Raw genomic sequence first — 20,486 nt, forward strand, 5'->3', positions numbered from 1 at the left:
AGCCGTTAAAAGTATTTAAGTGCGACCCACAGACTGTGAAAAGAAAAGGAAAAAAGATTTCCCGCCACTGTTCTGAGTTGAATGAACACCTGCAGCATTTACTGAGTGTCTCCGGGCAGGATTTAACGTTTCGTGGTTTGGGGGAGAGAACGTGCAGCCCAGATTCATCACCCAACCCCAGAACTCCAGACGTATGTGTGGGATGCGAAGGGCAGAACTAAGGGGAAAAAACATGACCAGGTTGACTCTTTTTAAAATTAGAAGTCATTTTGATGGAAGGCAAGGAAAATAGAAAGACTGGAAAAAAGCGGGTATGTTTCTTTTTCATAAAACAAAACTTTTGTGAGTGCCAAGCTAGCGCTGACCTCATGCTAGTCACCGGAGATATAGTTGACATAAGAACTGTGGGGAGGGCCTCATTTAAGTTTGTAGGAAATCCCCTAATAAGAGAGGAGAGACGGGTCCTCGTGTCAGTGGGCTGTTAGTAGCCGGCTCTACTAATTTGCTACAATTTGAGCCCCAGCAAGTCCACAGAAAGACTGTCAGGAAAGCTGATTCCATCCCCCAGAACACACCTGTTAGAGTTTTATATCAGAGACAACAGTTAATTGACAAAATAGTAGCTAATGATGATGGTAAGCTCTCTAGTGGTCCTTTGACCTCAAGATATACTGTAGCCATGGACATTCATTCATTCATTCAACAAAATTTAGCAAGTGCTCACTTTGAGCCTGGTCCAAGGTATGACACTAGGGTCTTAATTGTGACCCGAGCTCACAGGGTGCCTGATCTCATAAAGCTAGCAGTCTACTGGGGTTCGTAGCTAATAATATAAAAATCATAGTGCTAGGTTATGGTTACAAATTCTCATGGTGACAAGAAGAATGAGATGGGAAGTGAGACTGTGAAGGTGGCAGGAGCCAGACCACACAGACCCCTGTAGGCCATGGTATGGAATTTTGCCTTTAGCTTAAGAATCTTTGGAGGTTTTCAGTGGCATGATGCTAGTGGGCACGGGGTGGGCGTGAATAGAACCATGATTACGTTTTGTGTTTGAAAGGGCATTGATTTCTTTGACGGGGGTTGGGGTGTTCAGTAGCATTTACCACCTTCACACTTCCGTCTTCTCTGACAGTCCCCCTGAACCAAAGCCCTTGAGATTAGTGTCAGGGATCTCAATATTAGGAACACATTAGAATCTCCTGGGAGATATTTTTAAAGCACTGGCCCATTCCCAGACATTTGGCTCTAAGTGGTCTGAGGTAGATGGGGCTTGAGTAAGGTGATTGGTTGTTTGGTTGGTTGGTTGGTTGGTTGGTTGGTTGGTTCATTTTCTCAAGGTTGAGACCCACAGGTTCAGTGGAAAGCACAAAACAGGGATCCTCAAAGTAGGGTCCAGGGACCAGCAGCATCAGTGTCACCTGGAACTCATAAGGCATCCAGATTCTTGGGGCTGACCTCACACTGACTGAGCCGCAGACCCTGGGGCTGGGTCCCAGCAGTCTGTGTTTTAACAAGCTTTCAGGGGCCTGAGGCTGGCCCGAGTATAAGAAGCACTAGTTGTAGAGATTTGCAATCAAGAGAATCTGAAGTCTGGATCTGGTTCTAGATCTAGTCATCGAATAGCCCTCTGCTAGGGGTTTGGGGGCAAGGATACAAGTGATTGAACTTCTCTGACCCTTGGTTTCTCCACCTGTAGAAAGAGCAGGTGGGATTAGACGAGCTCAAAGTTTACCTATGATGTTAGGAATCTATCATCTATACACACTAAATCATAAAATTTTTATAATGTTCTTTTAAAACTGTATATTTTTAAATAATGGAACCAAAACATTGTAAGAAGCTCAAAAAATACAGAAAAGAAGAAAGAAGAAAATAAATGTCGATTAAAATTGCTCCACTCACGGATACCTGTTGCTTTGTCTTCAACAATTTGGTGTGTTGGAGATATGTTAGTCTGTTTTTTTCTATTTCCTGTGTGTATCTACTTACGAAGCTGGGAATCATGCTATCTATGGTCAGGAGCCCACTTCTTACCTAACATTGTGTCAGGGTCATACCCCTTCATCATTAAAAATGACTCGAATCATCGTTGTTATTGTCTACATAACATTCCATTACATGTTTACCGTAATTTACTTAACCTGTCCCCTATCTTGGATGTGTAGGCCTTTCCTCATTTCTTTTATTATTTTTATGATGAATATTTACCTATCGATTATCTATGTGTTTACTTATTCATCTAATTCTTTGTCTAAAGACCTTAATAGAATCCTAGAAACTCTTTTTTGCTTTTAACTCTTTTTCCTAACTCTTTTTGCTAACTCTTTTTCCCAGACATGAGCCACTTCATACAGACATCAGCAGCATATTAGAGAGCTCTCCTCATGACACCCTCGCCAGCGCTAGTAACATTGATTTTCATCCTACGTACTGCCACGAGGTGGCAAATGCCTGCAGCTGCAGCGTAGTGTCTCTAGCAGGGGTATTGCTTGGGCTCGGTCTTTCAACACCTAAGGGGACCTCAAATTCAAGAGGCAGAGAAGTGAGGGGGACCCTGAGAGCACAAAGACTGGGGTGGGAATAGTAGGAAAACACTATCTAGGGACCGATGATGACATTTTCAATAAGTCCTCTTTAAAACACAGAACTAGAATTTACTTGAAGTCTGCAGAAGAATTACCGATTGATGGTAAATCGCTTTTTTCTGGAAAGTGTTACTAATGAGGCAGAATGTCATGGTCCCGAGAGGTGGGTCTGCCTGCACCAGGGGAGAAGGGACCATTGGTCAGAGGAACTTCTGAGGTCCCTCTAGGCTTATGATGCTGGGTTACTAAAGGCAGCACAGAGGGAAGGCTGTTCCTCTTTCTCCCACTGTCCCTTTTTCTCAGGTATTTTACGTGTGTGCGGTCACCCCAGTGGCTCTGTTTTCCCACATCTTCCTGCTCATTGACCTGTCCTTGCCCCCTGGTCTTCACCTGACAACCTTGTGCTGCTTCTTGTTACCTGATTCCTTCTCACGTTCAGGATCCTAGTCGTAGAAAGAAAAACAGTGAGAAGCCATAGAAAACAGAATCCCAACTCTTTTCTGTAAAAAAAGAAAAAGGAAGTGGTGAGCTTATTTCACCACTTATTTATAGCCCCACCTACTTCCAAAAGTATCTTAAGTGGTGCCTGCTTTAGAAGAGGTGTCCGGGAGAACAAAAGTCTCCTTTTTAAAATCCAGACCAGGGAACACTAGCCCAGTGAGTCACTAACAGGCTAACAGTGGAGAGAGAGTAATTCTGGCATCTAATCCCTGGATATTTTTTTTTTTAAGTGAACTTTATTTGGATGGGAAGCAGTTTAGAGAATAGAATAGTTAAAAGCATAGATTTAGTGTATACCCCAAAGAACTAAAAACAGATATTCAAACAAAAACTTGTTCAAAAATGTTCTTAGCAACACCACTCACATTAGCCAAAAGGTGAAAACAACCCAACTGTCCATCAGCTGATGAATGGATAAACAAAATATGTTCTCTCCCTACAATGGGTTCTCATTCAGCAATAAAAACAATGAAGTACTGATACATGCTATGGCCTGGATGAACCTTGAAGACATGCTAAGTGAAAGAAACCAGACACGAAAGGCCGTATGTTGTATGATTCCATTATATGAATTATTCAGAGTAGGAAAATCCAGAGATAGGAAGATGATTGGTGATTTCCAAGAGCTGGAGAGAGAGAGAGGAATGGTGAATGACTGCTTAATGGGTATGGGGTTTCATTTTGGGTGATCGAAGTGTTCTAGAAGTAGGTAGAGGTAATCGCAGGACACTGTGAATTACTTAATGCTGCTGAACTGCTGAAATCTATACTTTAAAATGGTTAAAATGGTAAAATTTATGGTATGTGTATTTTACTATGATAAAAAATAAAATTGTTCTCGGAGGGAGAGGAGAAAGCACAGACCCGTTTAGTTGTGCCTGGGTTCTAATGTTAGCTCTACCGCTTACTAGCTGCGTGACCTTGGCGAAGTCACTTAATCACTCAGTTCCCATTTTCTCATCTATAAAGTGGTCATTATAATGGTACCTACCTCACAGAGTTATAAATCTTAAACGAGTCAACACATGCAGAGTGCTTAGTATAATACCTGGCACATAGGCAGCCTGCTGCAAATATTTGTGTTACTCATTTAACTCAGCTATTCTCAACTGGGGGCAGTTCTGCCTCAGAGTAAAGATTTGGCAATGTCTGCAGAGATTTTTGATTACTGCAGTGGACGGGGAACTCTACTGGCATCTAGTGAGGAGAAGCAAGGAATACCGCTAAACATCCGACAGTGTACAGCCTCCCACAACAAAGAATTATCTGGCCCCCCATGTCAGTAGTTCCAAAACTGAGAATCCCTGATTTAAAAAGCATGTAGGGGAAATGTGCTTCATCTAATGAATGTATGTATACATAGTAGTCCATCAGACAGGAAATTTTGTTAGCAAAAGACGATCAGCAAAAATATTAAGCGTCCACATATATAAGAACATGCATTATTCATTGTGGGGGGTATAAAAGAAACCAAGGCACTGTCCTTGAGACACTTGGCTAAAAATGCGCTCTGTGTGACAGAATTATTTAAGAAGGAAGTTTTTTCCAAGAGACATTTGTAATCATTTTTCCTTTAATAAGGGGGTTATCTGGGGTCATCCTCACTACTCACAATAATGCTCGCTCAATGCCAACACTTCTGGTACCCTGTAATGACACATCTTAAGTGAACAGTGTGTAGTTCCTTCACAAGTCTGAATGTGTCTTATGTTTGGGTAAATTCTATTGAGCAAATATCTGAAAAAGAAATCACTGTCACCAATAGAAATAAAGATCAGTTGTTATCGAGACTCATGGACATAGATAGTAGACTAGTGGTTACCAGAGAGAAGGGGGGAGGGGGCAGGGAGATGGGGATAAAAGGGGTAAATATGTGGTGACAGAAAGAAATCTAACTGTGGGCAGTGAACACACAATGCAATATATATATATACATACAACATACTGTTGAATTGTGCACTTGGAACTTACTGGATTTTGTTGATTAATGTCACTCCAATAATTTTTAATAATAAAAAAATAGTTGTTATAAGTAAAAGCACAGGCACAAGAGAAAATATTAAATCTCCTTGTATTCAATTATCCATATACCAAAAGGAAAAGGAGACCCATTTTGCCCACTTTCCATTTAAAGAGTCATTTTATCAGATTCTAAAACTGCATATCCATGTAACTAGCCTAGTTCAGATCACAGAATTCATTCTTACACAGAATGGTTCACCATCATAAGGTCTCTTGATTTACTAGTAGTGAAGAGTTGGTAAGAGATCCTTATTCCGCCTCTCCACCTTTTTGCCTTTAGGCTAAGGAGTGGTAGATGTCCTTTAGGACCGGGCAATAGGAAGGAGGGCTAAGGAATCTGGGCGGAGCCCACTGTGAGGTTAGGTCCTGGAGGTCAGGTCCTTGGAAGCTGAAGCATGGCGATGAGTGATCGCAGGATGGGGCAGGAGACCCCATCCCACACAGTCACCTTTGCCCACTTTCCTCCACAACTCTAGCTTCCCTCACGTACAGGTACTTTCTGGCAACTTACGTTCATTCATTCAGTGCCTACTATGGCAAAGAATTTTATTAAATACTCTTATAGGGGAAACAAAAGTAAAATAGACATCGAGCATGTCACAGTGCATTTGCAATATGACAGAGGTAGAAGACTTGTTATAAATCGCTCTAATATTAGAAATGATAAGTGCAATAAGGAAAATGTGGGAAAAAAACACTACGTGATTTCAGAGGAGAGAGTTTGCTCCCAGTGGGGAGTTCGGAGAAGTCTTTTTAGAAAGGGCGGCGTTTGAGTTAGAAAGTGAATGTCGCTGCAATGTAGACATGTTGAAATGATGTTGAAATATGCTAATGGACACAGCGGGCTACTGAGGCGAGACATTGAGTATGTCAGAGAAGAGGTTTTGTAGGATTTGTGGAGGGGGATGGAGGGAAATAGATGAGCTGGATAGATTGGGATGAGCTCACCAAAACCCGCAATGCCAGGTCGTGGTTAACTCATGGGGGATCAAAGAGCAGATGGAGTGGTGACCGGGCTAAGCAGACTGCTGTGCTATGTGTGGAGGTGTGCTGGAGAGGCTCGAAGGGTCTGAGCTACCGGGGGGCAAGCATGATAAGAAGGGGGAAGACGCGGCCAATATTTCAGATAAAGCATTTGCCAGGACACAATGGAGGATGTGGCACCACACTGGCGTACTTAGACACCAGGATTTGGTATTCAGGAGCATGGGTGCTGGACACAGATGTTCTGGGTTCCAGTCCTAACTTGGCCGCTTAAACCAGCTGCATGTCTTTGGGAAAATTGCTTCACCTCTTGGTGACTCAGTCTCTTCATCCGAAACATGGGAATAAAAGTCTTGTTCCTCATACACATGTGCTGGAATTAAATGAGTAAGTGCCTTCTTATTGAGCTATTGAGCACAACGACTCATATTTTTTCTGAATATTGTCTGGCGCAACACGAGTCATTCTGCTCAACAGCTCAGTATAAAAACTGGCTGTTGTTAATGAAGGCGATAAGCAGATGCAATGGGAGAATGCACTTCTGAATAGTGATCGCCAGGAATAAAGAATTACACAGGGAAAAGATTGATCTTTTGTTACTCTTCAAAAGGCTGCTTGGAAGGGCTGGAATACAGAACAATGTCTCAGTAGAGGACGGGGTGAAATTCGTGGACCATCCGTCCACGTAGTGGCCCAACCATCCACGTTGTTCTAGCTTCCTAGTTGCAAAAGTATTGATTTTACTATGTGGCAATAGCTGCATTCAACTTTGCCAATGGATCAGCAGTACTTCCAGATGTGATAAACGCCTTGGTCCTATTAATGGAGAGACCTAGGACCAAAACACTGTGGTCCCAAGGGAGACCATCACACAGATGATGATTTTGAAGAGCAAGGAGGGCACGAGGCTGGCGCACTGGCACTGGGTTAAGGAATTTTGTGTGTGGGTCGTGGGGAGTTGCCTGTAGTTGGCGGGGAGGAGACTGGGGAGTATCCTGGAATAGGACGTCTACCTCTTATTTTAAAATTTTGGCTGTGGAACTGAGAGCTGAAATGCTATGTATGCTCTTCTTCCATGCCCCGTTCAGTGCTCAGACTGTTCTAATTTAATGCACGCATAAGAATAAAAATTAAGCTTTCAAGGGCTGGGACAGATTTTAAAAAAAAGAGAAAGAGAGAGACTCGGGCTTTATCCCTATAAGATTAAACAATCATCAGGGTTTAAAGGTTTAATCTGCTGGAGTTGAGCCCAGGATGGGGTTCAGAGCCCCAAAATAATTGGATGCAGTCTCGGGCTTTGAACATCAGAGCTATTTGGGGTGTGTGTGTGTGTGTGTGTGCGCGCGCGCGTGTGTGTCTATGTGTGTGTGTCTGTGGGTGTGTGTCTGTATGTGTGTGTGTCTGTGTGTATATGTGTCTGTGCGAAATGCGCTAGCAGGTAGGAGAGTTCTCTCCTCGGCAGTGTGCTGTGTGTGGCAGGCAGGACAAAGCTGCCTGCCCCTGCCTCCTCCATTGATTCCTCAGTGGCTGACTGGACACAGCTTCCGGGGGTTGCTGTGCGCATCAATGTGTTCTATTGTTCCAGGCACACGTCGGCCTTAAGACAGAGCACGAAACAGGCCCGTCCTTATTCAGAGGCAGAGCCCCCTCCATCACTCAAACCGGCCCTCCCAGGTCACATGCTAGGAGGCCTCTGCAGACAGGGCGCAGCTGCCTCAAATCCACTGCCTAACATTAGCGCTGCTGGAAAACCCTGACAGCCCCGAGCTTCCCAGACTCCGTCGGGGAAACTAGAAAGATCTAGGGTCCGGGCACTATGTTCTCCGAGGAACTGTGGCTTGAAAATGAGAAAAAGTGTGCGGTGGTCCGAAAGCCTAAGCCGGGCAGGAAACGCCAGGAGCTGCTGGCCGTGGCCTTGGGGGTGAAGGTGGGAGTCAAAGGCGGCTTTCTCTGGCCCCCTCTCAAACTCTTTGCCTGTCCACAGATCTCCTCCCTCGTCCGGAGGGCCGCCCTCACGCACAACGACAACCACTTCAACTATGAGAAGACACACAACTTCAAGGTAAGCAGGACTTTGCATTCTTTCTTCTGTATAGAAGCAGGTGGGCGGGCGCAGTGTATGGTTTCCATCTGGTCTTCAATAGTAAAGTGACGAGACAGCGAATTCCTCGGCTTTCCATATTTAGCTTCTTTTCCTTCGTATCGGTTCACACTGCTTGATGCTCGTGCCTAGAATCACCTATATGTGTGTTAACTTAGTTCTGGAGAATTGGACCCATTTCTTCTTCAGATTCCCATGTCCAATGAAAGAGAAACAGAGCCTGCCCAATCCGTGTCATTCAGGGACCTTCTGGGGACAGCGAAGTGGTACTTTTCCACTCAGAGCTGCGGTAAGAATATCGCTGTCTCCGAGCAAGCGAAAACAGTTGCCGCTTCACATTCTGTGTTTTGTCTTTTGTTTTCAGGGATGCTCATTCCTTTGGTTTATGTGTAGACAGCTGTGAAAGCAAATGACAGGCAATACCATCCAGTAGCTTTTTGTTGGCGCTTCGGGTGCAGGGAGCACCCTGGCTGCCTTGCCAAGCTCCCTCCGGTCGCTGCCTTGATCTTGCTCACCAGACCAAACAAAAAGATATGGAAAGTCGGTGGGAGTTTAAGTGGATTTTCCCACATGTAGTTATAAACCGGAAATGCCGCTATCTTCATTTCAGACGAGCCTGCCATCAGAAAATGACGGCTTATTTCCTTGGCCCCAATGTGTTTTCCAAGAAGGGCTGGGAGGAGGTGCTGATGCCAATTCGGCTGAAGATGCTTTTGGGTGGAGGAGAGACAGGACAGAGGCAGAGGTTTTACGCCAGCAAATGGGCTGACAACTGGGAAGTTGGAGAGTGTGCAGAAGGATCCAAGACGAAAAGAAGAGGCAGGGGCAGCAAATTGTGAATCGCCTTCTTTTTTAAAACAAACAAACAAACAAACAAACAAAAAAACAACTCTTGTTTCTTTAGGGCCAGTAGCCCAAGTGACTTTTGGAACTAGATAGCCCTTTGTCAGAGGTGACCAAGGAGACGTATTTTATTCTTTGCTTTCTGATCCTTCTTAAGGACAAATGTGTATCTATTAAATACACATTCACGTTAGTTTGGTCTGTTTGCCCTGCTTCTGTTTTTAGAAAGCAAGCAGCTCAGGCATTTGCATGCTATAATTGAACTGAGGAATGGACTCGTTCAACCCTCCAAATTTGGCGTGAGGATGAAGAATTGCATTATATATGTCCTCATCCATGCCGAGGCTCTTAACATTTCTCCCATCACCGGATAGTGACAGGCCTAATTTGGGACATAACGAAAAAGTTATTTTTTTCTCTTTCTTATTTTCTACCTTTACCCTCATTAATATTTTGGCCTTAAGAAAGCGTTTGTCTAACTTTGAGCAAAAATCCTGATCCTTTGCATCTGGTGGACCCGCAGCCAAGGATGGGAACATGAATCTTCTCGGACTTGCACATTCTTTTCTTTCCTCTTGAAAAGTCTAATTCTTCTGGCTTTAAGAGACAACTGGAATTATGCCCTATGGTGATACTATGTTTGCATGGGCAGCTTCTCTCTATATATAGTGTGCCTGAGCTTGTGTGAAAAATGCACAAGCGTATTTAGTTGATTGATACTTTCAAAACAAATTTCAATTTTTTAATCTTAGGTCTCTGAATGGGAAATGAAGACTTTTAAAACAGAAAGACAGTGGAATCTTACTTTCTTAAACAGTGCTGTTGTTAACACGATCTGTATCAGTTATCACTGAAAAACACCAACAGCTTTTTGTAATACTTGCTTCAAAAATCAATATCTGTTCAGTGTGTTCTTTTCTAACTTAAAGCTATAGAGAAGAAAAAGCAGAAAACAGACAACTTGTTAGAGAGCATACACAGGCCAGACTGGAACGTTTCTCTTCAGTTTTAAATAGATATCTTAGAGACACAGCAGACCCTTGAGTTGCTGTGTCAGTTGATTATGGCTTTCAGTGGTACTGCTGGTGCCATTGTCCTTAAGAATGAGTGGCTTGGGCAGGAAGGGGTGGTTCTCTATGTCATTCCTTCCCCTCCCACCCTCCTTCAGACCTCTTCTCACCCTCAACTGTCTTTGGAAGACCCGTCTAAAACCAGGTCCCTGCTATAAATAGTGCAGTGGGTTTTCAGTAACTCCACTGAGCTGAAGTGAGGAAGGAAAACTGGCTGAAGAAGATTCCTGCCATCTGCTTAAAATTAGTGTCAGATTAAGACATAAAACACAAACTTTTTATTTATGTTAACGTCTAGTTGGCTTTAATTCTCGATTTGTAATTTGGGTTATTATTTGAAGGTGTTCTGTGCAGGGCATAGAGTAAGTGTTCAATAAATGCAACAAAGGGTCACATTTTCATGCTGATCACTAAATGAGCCTAGAGGCTTCTTACCAGAGATTTAGCTCTGCCAGCCAATCTTAATGACTCACCACAATGAGATTTTTTTTTTTTTTTTGGCCCAGATCAGGACTATTCACCCATATAAAAAGCTCTCTTGACTGTCCCCAGGCACTTCTTCAAGAAGAGTGATTGAACCACTGTAGGTACAGAGTGGAAACTCCTGGTGCATTCTTTCAGAAAGCTGCAGTCACTGCTTCTGAGGCCGTTTATGTACTGTCCTTACTCTGGAAAGCATGTCTCTCAAAAGCCTTCGGAAGCAAAGTAAAGTTGTGCCTCATTTCATGCAGTAATTATGTACTTTTCCACACTATATGCAGATACAGTTGTTGCTAATTTAAATCCTAAATTCTCTGGGGTTACTTGCACATCCTAGGCAGTTAAAGGTGTTTGTTGATGGAATGATGAAGGTAAGAAACTCCCATCTAATATGACAACTGTTTGATAAACAGAAAAATCGCTCCGTTATTTAACTCTTATTACATCTGCACCTCTGTTTACTTAGTTGACTTAAGGAGGTGCTCTTATAAATGGAATAGCTCTCTTATAGATGGGCTACTCCAATGACACCTTGTGGCTGAACTCTCGAAATCTGCAGGTCAGCCAACCCCAGAGCCTCAACGGTTGGGATAACTGTCCTTCCTTCCCGACTTAGCGCAGTGATGGGGTAGCTGTGGCCAGCCTGGTACTCATTGGCCAAGAGCTTAGTTCTCTCAGCCCCAGTTTCCTCATCTGTAAAATGAGAGCATCGTAAGGTTTAAACAAGTCACTTACGGTCTCTGGCACCCAGTAAGTTTAGCTTCTATTCTTATTTAATTTTTATCTCTCATTTCTCTCATGGTTTTGTGTTTAGCTTTTTCTCCGTCTCTATATTTCTTATTTTCCACCCTCTCTTCTTCATGCCCTTCTTTCTTTTCTCTCTCAATGCTTTCTTCCTCTCTCGTTAATTAGATGAAGCAGAAAAAATGAAAGAGCGTTGCGGGCAATGCGAATGGCGGGAGTGGAAACTCGGAGTTAGAAGTGAGCCTGGAAGGAAAAGGGTGCAGGGAAGAGGCCGTCTGGGGTAGAGAGGCACTCACTTCACGTCCAGGCGCTGACGCTGACGCTGACGCTGACGCTGACGCTGACGCTGACGCTGACGCTGACGCTGACGCTGACGCTGACGCTGACGCTGACGCTGACGCTGACGCTGACGCTGACGCTGACGCTGACGCTGACGCTGACGCTGACGCGGCGGGCGGGATCGCGGTGGCCGGATCGCTGCGGAAGGCCGGCCTGGGCGTTTCCCCACTCAGCTGCTCGTGTTCCCAGCTTTCCCGGGCTGTTCATCCCTGGTCCTTCTCCAGCTTCTCTCCCGCTACCCAGGCCTTCCAGGGCCACTCTTCTCTCCCTATATGGAATATGGGTGGAGAGCAAAGGTCCAGAAATTTCTGAAGGGCAAAGAGCACACCACCGTAGCCCCAGCTCACCCCCTGTCCCTCATCCTCCGACCATCACTTACTTCCATGCCCCTGTCCCTCCCTCTCCCAGACCCCCGCCAGCTTGCCTTTTCTCTGTAGCGCTGACCACCAGCTGACATCATACATATTTACTGATGTGTTTGCCCTCCCCTTACCCGATAGAAACACCCACCACCTCCCTGGGGCCGGGTGGGGACAGAGATTTTTGTCTGTTTTACTTCATGCAGAAGAAACCCCAGTGTCCAGAGCAGGGCCTGTCCAGAGCAGAATGTCAGTAAGTGTTGGCTGAAAGCATGTGTAGCGGATATCTCAGAGTGCAGTGTCCCTGCTGGTCCCCACCCCACAGTTTGCCTCCTCCGTGGCTTGGGCACTCGTGTTAGTTGTGCTCGAGTCCTTCCGGGTAGTGGGCCCTCGCCAGTGTCACAGACCACACCAGAGATGGAGACCGTATCGGGGTGTGTCAGGCCAGCTCTCATTTCCCACTTGGCCAAAGGGTCTGGCCTGCGTGGCTGCCCAGCGTCTCACACGTGGGGAAGCCGGGATGGGGAAGGACACACGCTCCGTTTACTCCTCTCGCCCCAGCTTCCTTTGTGGTGACTCTCAAAACTGGTCCCATCTGGACAAACATTAAAGGATTGCCCAGCTTACCCTTTTTATGTCCCCACTCGCAATAGACCAAGGCTACAGCAGTAGCATCCCATTCCCTTGTACACCACGTGTCACGTGTGCTCAGGTAGCATGCTCCTTCTAACATGCCTGCCCACCCCATAAGATCCTGCAGGGCAGGACTGGAAGTTCCGGAGGTTTTGTGGCTCATGTAGAGTTTCTGGGTCTGTCGTCAGTTTGCATTCTTATCAGTCTAGTGGCCGTTTGCTTTAGAACAAGCCGTTTTTGCTTCCCATACGCAAACCCCTCTTTTCCCCGTCCTCCTTGGCCTCATAAAAACGTGTTGGCTCTTCATCCCCAATCAAGCCTGCCTACGTTCCCACGGGCAGGAATCAGCTTCAGAAATGGTGGTGGGTTTTATTTTGTTTCTTTTGTTTAATAATCAGAAAAGCCTGTTTGGGCAGAAACGAGTCCGCAACAGCTCAAAGAAAAGGCAGACTTCATCACCTTGAATATAAAATGAGGGCCTCGGAGTGAGGCTAGAATAAATGGGCTCTGGAAAGACTGGGCTTTATGCAGGAAAAATGGTTTCTGCTCCCAAAGTGCTATGAAGAGTCATTCTTTGTCTACCTCCTACTATAACCTCATTCCACCATTATAATTATTAGAAACTCCTTATTTTCCAGTAATGGAACCCCCAGAAACTGTCGTAAGCTAAATAAGAGGCTATTTTATAGGAAGGTTTCATAGAACCCCGGGGCTCTGCTCGGGACTCAAGCAGGGGAGGAGACAGGAACCGGAAGTATACCTGGACCCGTTTCTCCTTCTCTTCCCCCCTCCCTGCCTCCTTCTTCTCTCCCTTTCCCTCTCCCTCCCTCATTCTTTCATTTTCTCTCCCTCCCTCGGCACCACTTCATTGCTCTCTGGGTATCTGCCTCATTGTTCTCTCCCTGCACAAAAATGTCTTAGTCCATATGGTCTGCAGAATATGGCTGATGATGATCCCTGGATTATATTACAAGACCAGCCACAAAAGCCCAATTCCAAATTTCCAGAGAGAGAATTGGAATAGCCTGGCCTGCGCCAGGTGTCTGGCGTGCTCAAATAACTCTGACCATGGAGCACCTCTCCCCCACCCCGTAAACCTGCAGATGGGGCCACAGGATGTCCGGGGGTGGACAGTGCCCAGGTTAAAAAAAAAGGGGTCTTCCTGGGCCGATAGCCTAGAGACGTCAACTGTGATCCTTTCCTCCTCATTTTTAAGAATTCCCCTTCAAGTTTTACGTCCAAGTCCAGTTCTTTCCACTGGGTTCTGTTTGAAGTAAATCATGGAGCTACTCTAAGCCTAGATATTATTATTAATATTAATACTTGCAAGCCTAGGCATTCCGCAGCACGAATTAGTCTTGGCCTCTGTCTGCGTAAAAGGCAGAGCGTCTACTTTTTTCGGTTCTTTTACAAAGTGTGCCCACCCCTCTTGGGCCATTTTGGAGCGAGGACCAGCCCTCAGCAAAACGGGGCAGTAAGTGAGGTTTGTCTCTGACCCTCATTTTACATTCAAGGTGATGAAGTTTGCCTTTCCTTCGAGTAGTTCCAGCTCGCCACCGTCTACCCCGGGCTTGTTTCTCTTGCCCCCACCCCGCGTCCGGCCTCCACCCCGGTGCTGCTGTCTGCCGAGTTCCTCCGCCGGCCCACCCTGCTGAGTCTCGGCAGCCTTAGAGTCTGGCTCTCAGCTTCTCCTCCATCTCATTCCTCGAGGCTTTGCGTCCCGCTGACGCGGTACACATGGCCGTGAATTTCAAGTATCACCTGTTTCCTGACAAACCAGCCCGGTTTACTCGAAAACCCTTTCTTCTCTGATTCACCGAGATTCACTCTTGCTCCACAGATAATACATGCTCAATTCGAAAAGTGCTCGTTTAAGAGAATGGCAGCTGAAATGAATCTAGCAGCCATGCTTTAAATGGGTCCTCATGAGACCACAGCACGAAGCCTTTATCCAGTGGGATTTCATTCATGGTGGGGATTTGGGGCAAATGAGGAAACAATTTTTGGATAAGGTTCTCGTGGGGGTGTGCCTTCTCAGCTGGCCAGTGTTCAGCTTAACGCTTATCTTATATCTCCTTGGTACGTTTTTATGTAAATATTGAGAAACTGTCCCTCTAAGTTCTTTACAAACCAGCAAGTCTCGTGGACAGGGAAGGGTCTTTGACAAGAAACCTGACAAGGACTCCTTGCTTCGGCCACACCCCAAGGGAGTGGCTTAGCCAAGCTGTCTCACAAATGAAAGTCATCTGTTCACAAGTCTGACCCACATCAAGTGTTTAGCTGTTATTATCCCTATAGAAACACCCACCACCTCCCTGGGGCCGGGTGGGGACAGGGATTTTTGTCTGTTTTACTTCATGCAGAAGAAACCCCAGTGTCCAGAGCAGGGCCTGTCCAGAGCAGAATGTCAGTAAGTGTTGGCTGAAAGCATGTGTAGCGGATATCTCAGAGTGCAGTGTCCCTGCTGGTCCCCACCCCACAGTTTGCCTCCTCCGTGGCTTGCTGCACTCGTGTTAGTTGTGCTCGAGTCCTTCCGGGTAGTGGGCCCTCGCCAGTGTCACAGACCACACCAGAGATGGAGACCGTATCGGGGTGTGTCAGGCCAGCTCTCATTTCCCACTTGGCCAAAGGGTCTGGCCTGCGTGGCTGCCCAGCGTCTCACACGTGGGGAAGCCGGGATGGGGAAGGACACACGCTCCGTTTACTCCTCTCGCCCCAGCTTCCTTTGTGGTGACTCTCAAAACTGGTCCCATCTGGACAAACATTAAAGGATTGCCCAGCTTACCTTTTTTATGTCCCCACTCGCAATAGATCGAGGCTACAGCAGTAGTATCCCATCCCATTCCCTTGTACACCACGTGTCACGTGTGCTCAGGTAGCATGCTCCTTCTAATATGCCTACCCACCCCATAAGATCCTGGAAGTTCGGGAGGTTTTGTGGCTCATGTAGAGTTTCTGGGTCTGTCGTCAGTTTGCATTCTTATCAGTCTAGTGGCCGTTTGCTTTAGAACAAGCCGTTTTTGCTTCCCATACGCAAACCCCTCTTTTCCCCGTCCTCCTTGGCCTCATAAAAACGTGTTGGCTCTTCATCCCCAATCAAGCCTGCCTACGTTCCCACGGGCAGGAATCAGCTTCAGAAATGGTGGTGGGTTTTATTTTGTTTCTTTTGTTTAATAATCAGAAAAGCCTGTTTGGGCAGAAACGAGTCCGCAACAGCTCAAAGAAAAGGCAGACTTCATCACCTTGAATATAAAATGAGGGCCTCGGAGTGAGGCTAGAATAAATGGGCTCTGGAAAGACTGGGCTTTATGCAGGAAAAATGGTTTCTGCTCCCAAAGTGCTATGAAGAGTCATTCTTTGTCTACCTCCTACTATAACCTCATTCCACCATTATAATTATTAGAAACTCCTTATTTTCCAGTAATGGAACCCCCAGAAACTGTCGTAAGCTAAATAAGAGGCTATTTTATAGGAAGGTTTCATAGAACCCCGGGGCTCTGCTCGGGACTCAAGCAGGGGAGGAGACAGGAACCGGAAGTATACCTGGACCCGTTTCTCCTTCTCTTCCCCCCTCCCTGCCTCCTTCTTCTCTCCCTTTCCCTCTCCCTCCCTCATTCTTTCATTTTCTCTCCCTCCCTCGGCACCACTTCATTGCTCTCTGGGTATCTGCCTCATTGTTCTCTCCCTGCACAAAAATGTCTTAGTCCATATGGTCTGCAGAATATGGCTGATGATGATCCCTGGATTATATTACAAGACCAGCCACAAAAGCCCAATTCCAAATTTCCAGAGAGAGAATTGGAATAGCCTGGCCTGCGCCAGGTGTCTGGCGTGCTCAAATAACTCTGACCATGGAGCACCTCTCCCCCACCCCGTAAACCTGCAGATGGGGCCACAGGATGTCCGGGGGTGGACAGTGCCCAGGTTAAAAAAAAAGGGGTCTTCCTGGGCCGATAGCCTAGAGACGTCAACTGTGATCCTTTCCTCCTCATTTTTAAGAATTCCCCTTCAAGTTTTACGTCCAAGTCCAGTTCTTTCCACTGGGTTCTGTTTGAAGTAAATCATGGAGCTACTCTAAGCCTAGATATTATTATTAATATTAATACTTGCAAGCCTAGGCATTCCGCAGCACGAATTAGTCTTGGCCTCTGTCTGCGTAAAAGGCAGAGCGTCTACTTTTTTCGGTTCTTTTACAAAGTGTGCCCACCCCTCTTGGGCCATTTTGGAGCGAGGACCAGCCCTCAGCAAAACGGGGCAGTAAGTGAGGTTTGTCTCTGACCCTCATTTTACATTCAAGGTGATGAAGTTTGCCTTTCCTTCGAGTAGTTCCAGCTCGCCACCGTCTACCCCGGGCTTGTTTCTCTTGCCCCCACCCCGCGTCCGGCCTCCACCCCGGTGCTGCTGTCTGCCGAGTTCCTCCGCCGGCCCACCCTGCTGAGTCTCGGCAGCCTTAGAGTCTGGCTCTCAGCTTCTCCTCCATCTCATTCCTCGAGGCTTTGCGTCCCGCTGACGCGGTACACATGGCCGTGAATTTCAAGTATCACCTGTTTCCTGACAAACCAGCCCGGTTTACTCGAAAACCCTTTCTTCTCTGATTCACCGAGATTCACTCTTGCTCCACAGATAATACATGCTCAATTCGAAAAGTGCTCGTTTAAGAGAATGGCAGCTGAAATGAATCTAGCAGCCATGCTTTAAATGGGTCCTCATGAGACCACAGCACGAAGCCTTTATCCAGTGGGATTTCATTCATGGTGGGGATTTGGGGCAAATGAGGAAACAATTTTTGGATAAGGTTCTCGTGGGGGTGTGTGCCTTCTCAGCTGGCCAGTGTTCAGCTTAACGCTTATCTTATATCTCCTTGGTACGTTTTTATGTAAATATTGAGAAATTGTCCCTGTAAGTTCTTTACAAACCAGCAAGTCTCGTGGACAGGGAAGAGTCTTTGACAAGAAACCTGACAAGGACTCCTTGCTTCGGCCACACCCCAAGGGAGTGGCTTAGCCAAGCTGTCTCACAAATGAAAGTCATCTGTTCACAAGTCTGACCCACATCAAGTGTTTAGCTGTTATTATTTTTATAGAGAGTTTGTTTTATTCCAAAGGCCACATAATTCAAAGAGATGATTCTAAATGACTCAGTGGATGCTTCTGGCATTTTAAGTCCAGAGAACTACTCCTTTTGTGTTCCGTGGGGAGAAAAAAAAAAGCACCAGTGATTACTGTATATATTAGTTGGGTGTTCTTGAAAGTTCTAATAAGAAGAAGCTATTTAGACAGTTATTTTTTATTCGGTGAATACGGACTGAGTGCCGATGACATGCCAGCACTGCCGGGTCAAGACAGAGAGGGGTGACGTGAGCCTGTGAACTCTTCCTCTTTTGAGCAGCTCCCAGCCACTGCGTCTAGCTCCCCAGGGGACACTTGGCAGTGTCCGGAGACATTTCTGATTCTCGCCGCTGGGTTCGTTAATGGCATCTTGCAGACGCCAGGGATGCTGCTAACCATCCTCCAATGACCAGGACAGGCACCCACCACGAAGACTTATGTGGCCCCAATGTCAGTAGTGCCAAGCATGGGGGGGCCCCTGGAGGTTTTTGAGCAGGGAGATGTCAAAAAAATTTGGTGCCGATGGCTTCACATACCTGAGAGGAAGTTACTACCACAGAAGATGTGACTTTATGCAATGGGAGATACCCAATATGTGGTTGTCAGTGTTTTAGAAATTAAATCTTATTTTAAATGTACTAGAACAGCTGCTAAATAGAGAAATCTGGGGGGCCAATGGTGCCATGGCTGAGAGACCGGCTCTCATGCAGCGTCTGCTCAGCAGGCCTCTCAGGAAACCCCAAAGTCTTCCATCACGATTGCACTCCGCTATTTTTCTCAGATCCGAAAAGGTTCACCTCAAGGTCAGTATTTCACTTGATCTTACAAGTCCCTGGTCCCAAGTTGATTTCTCATTTGAATTCAATGTCATGTGATTCAGGGAAATGCAGTAGATTATAGGAAAAAACTCTTGGCTGAGACAAGGAGGCCAAGTGCTCCTGACCACAGACAAGCCGCCTGCTCTCCTCAGGTAACTCTGGGCAAAGGCTAGACTAGATGACTCCCCCAAAATTCAGCGACTCCTAGCTGGAAGTGACTTTACCCACCTCTACCCTGCTCCTGCATGCATTAAAAGTAGCAAAGAAAACATTGCTTTTGACCCAAAGAGTTTTTTAAAACAAAGTAAAAGAGTATATTTTTAATATAAATAATAAAAGTGACAAACTGAGGTGATATGTTTTCAGTCTATAATGGTGATTCTCTACCACTTTGCCCCCAGGAGCACAGGTGGCAAAGTCTGCAGACATTTGTGGTGGTCGCAGCTGACAGGGGTTACCGGCATCTAGGGGTTAGAGGCCAGGGAGGCCGCTAAACATCCACAAAGCACGATTCACCCAGCCAAAACGTGAACCGTGCCAAGGTGGAGAAACCCTGATGCTGACTGATAAGAAAAAGCAAACTTTCTCAACCGTAGCACATCAAAAATAGCACTTTCTGCTCCTTACGGTCCAGAACCTGGGCTGAGCCGATTATGCACTTGGGCAGTATCTACACTGACCCATCAAAACATACTTGTTATGAAACCACCAGGGACTCCTGCCTTCCAGCTTCAGCAGATGTGAGACAAATAACATCCTGCTCATTTGGAAAGAGTCAAGTCAGGGGACACTCGCTGAGCGCTGGAGAATTTTCTTGACAAATTCTTCTCGCTCTTGTTTTTACAAAATGGCCATTCCTGGGCTATTTGTCAAACATGTCTTATCTCCTGCAATATCATCTTTTTCTGTTTGGTGTGGTTTTTGAATTCCAGGCAGACCTTGCCCAGTATAATAGTCTTGGACAGACATTCTTCCTGTCTGGGGTATTTTCTTCCTGTCTAGGGTATTTTAGTTACTGCCCTAAAGTTTGCAAAATGTTTTTTTTTTTTTTCCCCCTGAAAAGATATTCTTGAAAATCAATAAACTTCAGAGAATGGAAAAAGCTGATTAGTGATTTTTCAAGATACGGGGTATTTCATTGGGAGAGTTGACATAATAAACTCAACCAGAAATAAAATGGATTCAGAGAGAGTGCCTGAACATTACATGCAACTTACTGTCTAGAGATTGTCCTTGTGGACTCAAAAGAAAATTGAACAATATATCGGCCATGAAAATAAACAGTGGCCCATCACAAAGACGAAATTAGGCAGTGGGCCTAAAATAATGTTTAACTAACCCTGTATGCCCCTCTCCACCATTTCATTTGATTCCTGTGGGAGGGTGTATTTGTGGGGACACTCAGAGTTATCTGCTGTGCAGAAATGTCTGCCTGCATTTGTTCGGCTGGAGAAATGAGATCAAAGGCAGAGGGGATACTTAGATGAGAAAGGATGTTGCTAAATGCGAGCGAGGCTAATAAACATTAAGTACAATTTTGTTCTGTTTAATTGTTTTTTTAAATATTGGCAAAAAGAGAAAATTCAGAAAATCTATGATTAGCGTGTCCTGCACTTCCTGAGCATTCAATAAACCGGTTTCTACCTGGACAGGATAGCTACTCTCCTAATTTCTAAATATTTCATTTTCATGTTTAGCCGAAGGTATGCAGATATTTCCCGTGAGATTTCTTTATGCACTAGAGATGTTCTAGAGAAGAACCTGGTCACTCCCTTTTTTTGCATGACCTACAAGAAAAGAATGTCTGTGAAACACCGAGCCCACCTTCGCTGGCTTTGTGCTGTGCTCTCTCTTCTTGGAACATTCTTCCTAAGGACTCTCTCCCCAGCGGACACT

At 45.7% G+C, this 20,486-nt stretch overlaps 1 protein-coding gene across 2 annotated transcripts in view; it reads left to right on the forward strand.

Annotated features, from left to right (window-relative positions):
- Nucleotides 1–20,486, forward strand: part of CHN2 (chimerin 2) — a 274,342-nt gene that overhangs the window by 229,407 nt on the left and 24,449 nt on the right. For both annotated transcript variants that reach the window (XM_011361709.2, XM_023531520.1), the window contains one exon: nt 8,080–8,157. In XM_011361709.2, coding sequence (XP_011360011.1) covers nt 8,080–8,157 — 78 coding nt within the window. The remainder of the gene's footprint in view (nt 1–8,079; nt 8,158–20,486) is intronic.

The sequence above is a fragment of the Pteropus vampyrus genome, unplaced genomic scaffold (assembly GCF_000151845.1).
Source record: "Pteropus vampyrus isolate Shadow unplaced genomic scaffold, Pvam_2.0 Scaffold69, whole genome shotgun sequence".
In the NCBI taxonomy this organism is placed as follows: domain Eukaryota; kingdom Metazoa; phylum Chordata; class Mammalia; order Chiroptera; family Pteropodidae; genus Pteropus; species Pteropus vampyrus.